At 35.7% G+C, this 8717-nt stretch overlaps 1 protein-coding gene and 1 pseudogene across 2 annotated transcripts in view; both read left to right on the top strand.

The window, feature by feature from the left end:
- LRRC63 (leucine rich repeat containing 63) overlaps positions 1-7728 on the top strand; it is a 67644-nt gene extending 59916 nt beyond the window's left edge. For both annotated transcript variants that reach the window (XM_055244413.2, XM_055244412.2), the window contains one exon: positions 7513-7728. In XM_055244413.2, coding sequence (XP_055100388.2) covers positions 7513-7726 — 214 coding nt within the window. In that variant the 3' untranslated portion in view covers positions 7727-7728. The remainder of the gene's footprint in view (positions 1-7512) is intronic.
- Positions 1021-1561, top strand: LOC129463695 (protein Abitram-like; annotated as a pseudogene).
- Positions 7729-8717: the final 989 nt, after the last annotated feature.

An 8717-nucleotide genomic window follows, 5' to 3' on the forward strand; every position in this document is an offset into this window, starting at 1 on the left:
ATTTATGGAAAAAAGCTAAAGATTTATAAAATAGTAAAGAAGGCTGAAATAAATGGAAGAGTTACAGATATTTAGGGATAATAAGACTCAGTACTAAAAACATGTTATCCCCAAATAGAACTATAAATTCAATGCGATTCTGGTGAAGATGCCAATAGAATTTTCTCAGAAACTTAATAAGCTGATTCTAAATTGTATATGGAAAAGGAGAGGATCTGAAATAGCCAAAATAAACCTGAAAAAAAAAAGCCTAACATAAAAGCCTTGCCCACCAGACATCAAGACTTACTACAAAGTTAGAGAAGGTAATAAATGTTGGTATTAAGTGCAGGGAAAGGCAAATCAACCAATGGAAGAGAAAACATAGTCCAGTTATTTTGTTCTCATGCATGTGGGAAAACTTGACATTTTGACAGAATAGCACTGTGGATCAGTAGTGAAAGAAAGACTGGAATAAAATGATGCTGAGACATTTAGTCATTCACAAGGAAAAAACAATAAAATCAGATTCCTGCTATATATATGTCACCATCAGACACACAAAAAAATCATTTCCATTTTGATTAAAGATTTAAATATGAAAAGCAAAACTTTAAAGCTTTTACAAGGAAGTGTAGAAGCCTCTCTGTATGACTTCGTGGTAGGCAGACATATCTTAACTGCAATGCAAAAAATGTAAACAGTAAAGCAAAGTTTTATAAATTTGACAAAAGTGTAATACTTACATAAATATAAGATACTATCAATGAAATTAAAGGACAAGCCATTAACTGGAAGAAGATATTGCAGTGCTTAAAATAGTTGAATTATATATATATATATATATATATATATATATATATATATATATATATATATATATATAGTAGTCGTCCCTTATCCTTGGGAGAGGCATTCCAAGACCTCCAGTGGGTGCCCGAAACCATGGGTAGCACTGAACCTTATATACATTGTGTTTTTCTATACATGCATATCTGTGATAAAGTTTAATTTATAAGGGTGGTGGCGCCTGAGGTCACCATGGCTACGGAGCGCAAAACCGCAGAGCCGGTGGTGCCTTTGTTCGTGGATCAATACTTCACTTGCTGGTACAAAGCAGATGTCAAAGGAAGATCTTGTGAGGACCACTGTATACCACAGCACTCTAACCGAATATGTGTCATCACATTGGCAAAATCTCATCCAGTTCTTCAAAGTGGGAAAACAAAGGCATTCCCTGTCAGATCAGTACCAACTGTAGCCGACTTCAGAACAAGGTCTCTGGGAAATTTAAGCGGGGGGCACAGTTTCTAACAGAACTTGCACCTCTCTGTAGGATTTACTGCTCAGTTGGCGAAGAATATACCGTATCTAGTTGTGTTAGAGGATGTTCAATGGAAGTGAATGAAAAACATTCTCCATAAGCCATCTATTCTTCAAGAAAAGCCATCCACTGAAGGCTACACTGCAATTGTTACCCAAATTTGAAGAAAGTAAAAACATAACGGAAGGGTTACTGACACAAAAACAGTATGAAGAAGTCATGGTGAAATGCATTAATGCCACAACAGCAATGTCATAGGGACTGACATGGAGCAAAAAGCCAAGTGGTATTCTTGTTACCTGGCCTAAACCATCAGTGCACGAAAGGAGAAGAACCAGTATATGTGAAGCATACTTCACAGCCATAGGCAGAGGAGGCCTGGTACTTCACTTACCTTCGTTTCCCCTCTCTGGCTTGCATAATGAGCCTTGGTTCCCATTTGTCTTCGGCCTGCCAGATCTGGCCTGCCCATGTACTTACCCTGTTCTCTTGCATCTTTCTAACAACTGGAATGCGAGGAATGTTTTTCTGATTAAAAACAAACAAACAAAGCTCTTTGAAGAAAACTTAGAAAATATAGAACAGTTTTAAGTAGCTAAGTAAAAATAATTTACTCATTATCCCATAATCCAGAAGTAAATACATTTGACCCTTGAACAACATGGGTTTAAACTGTTAGAGGGTACCATAAACGAATCAAAAATATATTGTTAACCAAACACAAAACCCACTTATAGAGCAGGCTGACTTTTCATATACTCAGTTTCCAAAGGGCTGACTGCAGGACTTGAGTTATGTGTGGATTTGCGTATATGTGGAAGGTCCTGGAACCAATCCCCCATGTAAACCAAGGGATAACTGTACTACATTTTAACCTACTTGTGTTTGAACATTATGGTATGGTTATTGCTTTTGCCTCATTGTCCTATTAGTTTGAAATTTAAAAAAACCTAACCCACCTTTCTTACCCAATCTGCTATAATGTGACTACCAAAAAGTCTAGTCCCAGCCCATCTGCCTCAACTCCTCTCCGTTTTAGGTTGTAGGGAAGAGGCTGGAGTGCAGATTATATCTTCTGCCCTCCTTATGCCAACAAGATGGCCTTCCTCTCTGAAACAAAGTAAAACTGCAACACTGTGACTGCTTAAATGAGGGATATGTGAAAAGGCTATGAAAAATACAAAAGCTTTCCTAGGAAATGTATTATAATGCAGTGGAAGCTAATTCTTGAAATATGCATATTGTAGTCACTCAGTCTCACATACTCTAGTTACCAGCAAATAAGTTACTGAGAATATGTCATTCAAAGGCATAGAAGCCTTTGAAAGGAACAAATGCTTTCACATCATTTAAACTAAAAAAAAAAAAAAAAAAAACTCCAACAACTATGAATTTAATAGTTTAAGATCAGTCTACACTGAATTTCAAATAAAAGGACTATAAAACTTGTCATTTTTCTGTAAGGGCTGTAACACATAAATACATTTCAATATGCCTGTTTTTAAATAAAATACACATTTATACAGAAAAAAGTTTATAAATTAGGCACAGTAAGAGATAACTAATAATAACTAACAATAACTAATAACTAATAAAATAATAATAACTAATAATAAAATAAGACAATTATAACAGTATGCCAGTATCACTACTGTTGCACTTTGGGGCAATATTAAGTAAAATAAGGGTTACCTAAACAAGTACTGCAATACCACAACAGTTGATTTGATAACTCAGAGGGCAACAATGGGTAGCGTCTACAATGTGGATACATTGGACAAAGAGGTAATTCCTGTCCCAGGTGGGCAGTTTAAAACTTACAAATTGCTTATTTACGGGATTTTTCATTAATTACTTTTGGACTACAGTTGATAACTGAAACTGTGGAAAGCAACACCTTCGATAAGAGGACACTACTGTATGTCTTCCATAAATCAATAAGAAAAGATATAAACCATAGACAAGTAGATAAGAGATAGGAATATGAAATTCATGGATGACAATATACAGATAGGTGATAAACATGAAGAATGTGAAATATCACTAGTAATCAAGAAACTGCAATGTAAAATAGCAACAATCTTTTTTTAACCTACCTATTTTATCAAAATTTAAAATACTGATATTGTGCTAGCTTTGGATGCCCAAAAATATGACTATCATCATGTATCATTGTTGGTACTATAAATTGGTGAAAGCTTCTTGGAAGGCAATTTGACAGTTTCTTAGACGTTAAAATAGCATCTTAAATCTCAGGAATCTGTCTTATAGAAATAGTTACATGTAAACACAAAGTTAGATATAGGGATTATAACTGCAGCCTAAATCTGCATCAGAGAGTGGTAAAATAACTTATGGCATATTCATACTATAAAACATTATGATGCTATTAATAAGAATGAAGTAAAACAAAATGTTTTGACATGGAAAGTTGTCCAAGACATTTTATTAAATAAAAAAAGCAAATTGTTCCCACAGACACGTACATACACAGTGAGGATGCAAACATGTGAGAAAGATTCCATTTTTGTAAGAAACAGTTACGTATCTAGGAGCTGGAGGGGACAACCCAAGCGAAGAGCTTTAGTTATTCTAGGGAGAGGAGTTCCAGTGATTGAAGAGAGGAATAAGCAGGAATCTCTGTGTTTTTCTCTATATATTTCCTTATTGTTTGGAAATTTTACAAGGACTCATTTTCATGTAAATAAAAACTGACACAAGTGAATTATAAATAAAAGCAGCTGGAGGAGGAGCTGATAACAAATAGTTGGGGACATAGGGGAAAGATTTAGGGATGAAATAGTATTTGAGAAGGGTCTTGAAGGACCAGTAAAATTTGGAACTATGTCTTGTGTTCAAGGGACGTTCCAGAAAGAGGAAACAAAATGGGAAAAGAGGGATGTGTACAAAGAGAAAAATAAATATTCAGCCAGAACAAAACATCCATAAAGAGTAGTGGAGCAGGCGTGGTGGCTCACTCCTGTAATTCCAGCACTTTGGGAGGCTGAGGTGGCAGATCATGAGGTCAGGAGATTGAGACCATCCTGGCTAATGTGGTGAAACCCCATCTCTACTAAAAATACAAAAAATTAGCGGGGTGTAGTGGTGGGCGCCTGTAGTCCCAGCTACTCGGGAGGCTGAGGCAGGAGAATCACTTGAACCCAGGAGGCTGAGGTTGCAGTGACCCAAGATTGTGCCACTGCACTCCAGCCTGGGCAACAGAGTGAGAATCCGCCTAAAAAAAAAAAAAGAGTAGCGGTGGCTGGGCATGGTGGCTCACGCCTGTAATCCCAACACTTTGGGAGGTGGAGGCAGGCTGATCACCTGAGGTCAGGAGTTCAAGAACAGCCTGGCCAACATGGCAAAACCCTGTCTCTACTAAAATCACAAAAGTTAGCTGGGCGTGGTGGCACATGCCTGTAATCCCAGCTACTTGGAAGGCTGAGACAGGAGAATCACTTGAACCCAGGAGGCAGGTTGCAGTGAGCTGAGATCATGCCACTGGACTCCAGCCTGGGTGACAGAGCAAGACTCTGTCTCAAAAAAAAAAAAAGAAAGTACCGAGAAGTGAGCTAAAAAGAAATAAACAGAGTTAGCTAGCTGTCCACTGGAGATCACTGAATGCATTGGAAGTTTTTTCTTCAGGCCTTGAGAGTCACTGAGTCCAAATAGTACAAATAGACCTGGCAGTATGTCACAGATAGACTAGTGCAGGGGAAGGCTGGGTGGAGGTCAGTTAAAACACTCATGTCCATTAACAGGTAAGGAGGGATTGATCCAAAGTAATAAGCATGGGTATGAACAGGCAGGAAATGCAAGACAAATTATGGAGGTAAAATTAACATACCTAGGTATGTGAGCCGAGTGAGAAAGGGAGGATGAAAAATGACTAAGGGTTCAATCTCATCAAAGATGACTGTGATATTAGTAAACATAAGAACAGTGAGGGAGGGATTTGTCACCCAACCACGGTCATCCTCCAATGTCTACCCTTGGCTTTAATCCTGAATTTCTAGCTACTGAAAATTTCGGTACTGTCCTACTTTTGCTGAGTTCTTTGGATTGCAGCTCAGCTGTAGGCTTGCACTAAAGTCACTCTATGCTCAGCTACTGCTGTCACTCCAATGGCTGCCCTGTCAATTAGCAGCTATGTATGTCTTTTCTGTCCTGTACAACTTATCATTGCTGTCTGCCTCTCCCTGTCTCTCTACCGACAGTGTATCACCTCAGACAGAGAATCCACTTCCATTGAGAATGGGGTCAGAAGACTCATGTTCCACAGAATTTTACCTTGACTTCCTTGACCATGAGAATGACAGAAATTTTTGTTTGTATTTTTTTCTTTTATTTTTAGTTCTCACATAATTACACATATTTATAACACACAGAGTGATATTTCAATACATGTATATAGTATGTAGTGATAAAATCAGCTTAGTATATCCATCACCTTATTTACCATTTCTTTGTGTTGTGAACATTTAAAATCTTCTAGCTTTTTGAAAATACACAATAAATTATTGTTAACTATATTCACCTACAGTGCTATAGAACACTAAAACTCCTATCTACCTGTGATTTTTTTTCCATTTTTAACCTCTCCTATCCTCCTCTTCCTCTTACCCTTCCCAGCCTCTAATAACCACAATTCTACTCTCTACTTCCATGAGCTCAGTTTGTTTTTAGTTTCCACATATGAGTGCCTTTCTGTGCCTGACTTACTTCACTTAACATAGTGTCCTCTAGGATCATCCCTGTTGCCACAAATGACAAGATTTTATTCTTTTTATAGCTGAATAGTATTCCATTGTGTGTATATACCACATTTTCTTTATCCATTCATCTGTTGATAAACATTTAGGTCAACTCCATATCTTGGCGATTGTGAATAGTGCTGCAATAAATACGGGGTTGCAGATGTCCCTTCAATATACTGATCTCCTTTGCTTTGGATAAATACCCAGTAATAAGATTGCTGGATAGTATGATAGATTTGTTTTTAGTTTTTTTGAGAAACCGCCATCCTCCATTATGATGGCTGTACTAATTTACATTTACCACTGAAAGTGTGTAAGAGTTGCTTCTTTTCTGCGTCTTTACCAGCATTTTTTACTTTTTATCTTTTTTATAATAGCCATTCTCACCAGGGTAAGATATCTTATTATGGTTTTGATTTGCATTACCCTAAATATTAGTGATGTTGAGCATTTTTTCATATACTTATTGGCCAATTTATACATCTTCTTTTGAAAATATCTATTCTTTTGTCATTTTAAAATCAGATTTTTTTTTCGCTGTTGAATTAAGTTCCTCATATATTCATTAGTGCCTTGTCAGACGAATACTTTGCAAATATTTACTCCCATTCTGTAGGTTGTTGCTTCTGTTGATTTTTCCTTTGCAGTGCAGAAGGTTTTTAATTCGAGATTAGTCCCATTTGTCTATTTTTATTTTTGTTGCTTATGCTTTTCAAGTCTTAGCCATAAAATCTTTGCCTAGGTCCATGTCCTGAAGCATTTCCACTATGTTTTCTTCCAGTGGTTTTACAGTTTGTTTAAATACTTAAACATATTCTTATAATCTGATGATTGTAAAATGGTATTTCTTTGCTATTTTGTTTTGTATTCCCCGATTACTAGGGAGATCGAAAAGCTTTACCTATGTTCTCTTGACATTCATTTTTTCTTCTTCTGTGAATAGTCTATTCCTGTACTAATGTTAATGTACTGATGGATTAATATTTTTTAACTGATTTCTAACCATTTAAAAATACATTATGGACTCTAATTCCATACTAGGTTATTATAGTACCTTTATTTTTTAATGATATATTTTTTTGTATCATAAAAAATAACATGTTTATTATAAAATTTAGAAAATAAAGAAACACATTATAAAGAAACATAAAACCCCTGTGATCACATTTCCCAAGAATAATAACTATTTTCAATTTGGGATCTATCATTAGAGTTTTTTCTTGTTATGCATATATACTTTTTGTTTTAAAAAGCTAGGATTGTATTATACATATATCTGCTTTATTGTTTAGCTCTTTCAGCGTTTAGTCTTTCACTTAATGGGTAGCACTCATCTAGCTGGTAAGTAAAATGAAGATAAGGGCCGTATTTTATACTATTTGGAGTCTTGCATAGCACAGAGTCTTTAGTAAAAATTTATTAAATATTGACTTGCTGTTTCCTCCATTTCAGCACATCCAGGTGTGAATGGTGTCACGGTCCGAAGTTTGGTGAAGGTTTTCGTGTCATCCGATCCTGTGATATTTTTGGAGCATCACAGCTTCCAGTTATGTTTTATGTCTGTTCTCCTTCTTGTTATAGAAGAATAAAGGAAAGCAGTTTTGTTTTAGGTGGTAGTCCTAGTAGAAGAATAGCTCTAGATGTGGAGTTGTCAAAAGAATTATAGTACAACTTTTACTACCTATATATCTACATATAGTAATTCATCTCTTTGAAAGTAGAGGTTCTGTTTGGAAGACATAAGTGTCTTCTCATATGAATTCTCTTTGTAATTCTAGCTCCTTATGAAAGTTTGTGATTGTTAGGGAATTGTTGCAGAATAATTACTCAAGGAGGATTAGTAAAGCCTTTAGATTTGAATAAAGCTATAGAAAATTTCTATCAGAGCCTGTTTACTATAAAAGGAAAAATGTTAGAATCCTTTGCAAAATGGGTTATATCTTACAACTGGTCTTTTCATGCATCCATACTAAGTGACAAGATAGCATTGCAGAGTCATCAGTGGGGTTCGTGCTGCATAGCGCTTCAACGTCACACATCCAAGTGCTCAATGCTTGTGCATTTCTGTGGAAATCAGACCAGCACCTACCATCTCAATTGTAGGTTGTTTTGGGGAATAAAAGATTAATTCTATCCCCATTTGTTTGTTTACATTAATGTCCCTGGTTCTTAGAGAACTGGTACAGTCTTTAATTGTTACCTTGAACTTCATGTCCTAAAGCTGAGAAACTGGACATTAGTCTGATTCCATAGGCTAACACCAGCACCTACCAAGGCCTACAGTGATAGCCTGACACAAAAATAAAATACAGCTTACAAAATAACATTGCAAAGCAGCATATACATATAGTAAAACTTACTTTAAGAATTAACGTTTGGTAAGAGAAAGATAAAAGGGCATTTTGATATACAAACAACTTTAGAATGGCATAGAATTGTTTCACATATCTTTACACATAGTTCACTTAAATCTCAAATATCATTGCTAAATTTAGTGATATGAAATGATTTAAATTTACACAGCTATCATCATTAATGTCAGAAAATATACATTATGCCATGTTTGTGTGTATCTTTTAGTGATATCATTTCAATAAAGATAAATCAGGCAAAATAATTTTTCTATTGATTTCAATAAATTGCGATGCTTACACGCT

Source organism: Symphalangus syndactylus, chromosome 15 (genome assembly GCF_028878055.3).
Source record: "Symphalangus syndactylus isolate Jambi chromosome 15, NHGRI_mSymSyn1-v2.1_pri, whole genome shotgun sequence".
In the NCBI taxonomy this organism is placed as follows: Eukaryota; Metazoa; Chordata; class Mammalia; order Primates; family Hylobatidae; genus Symphalangus; species Symphalangus syndactylus.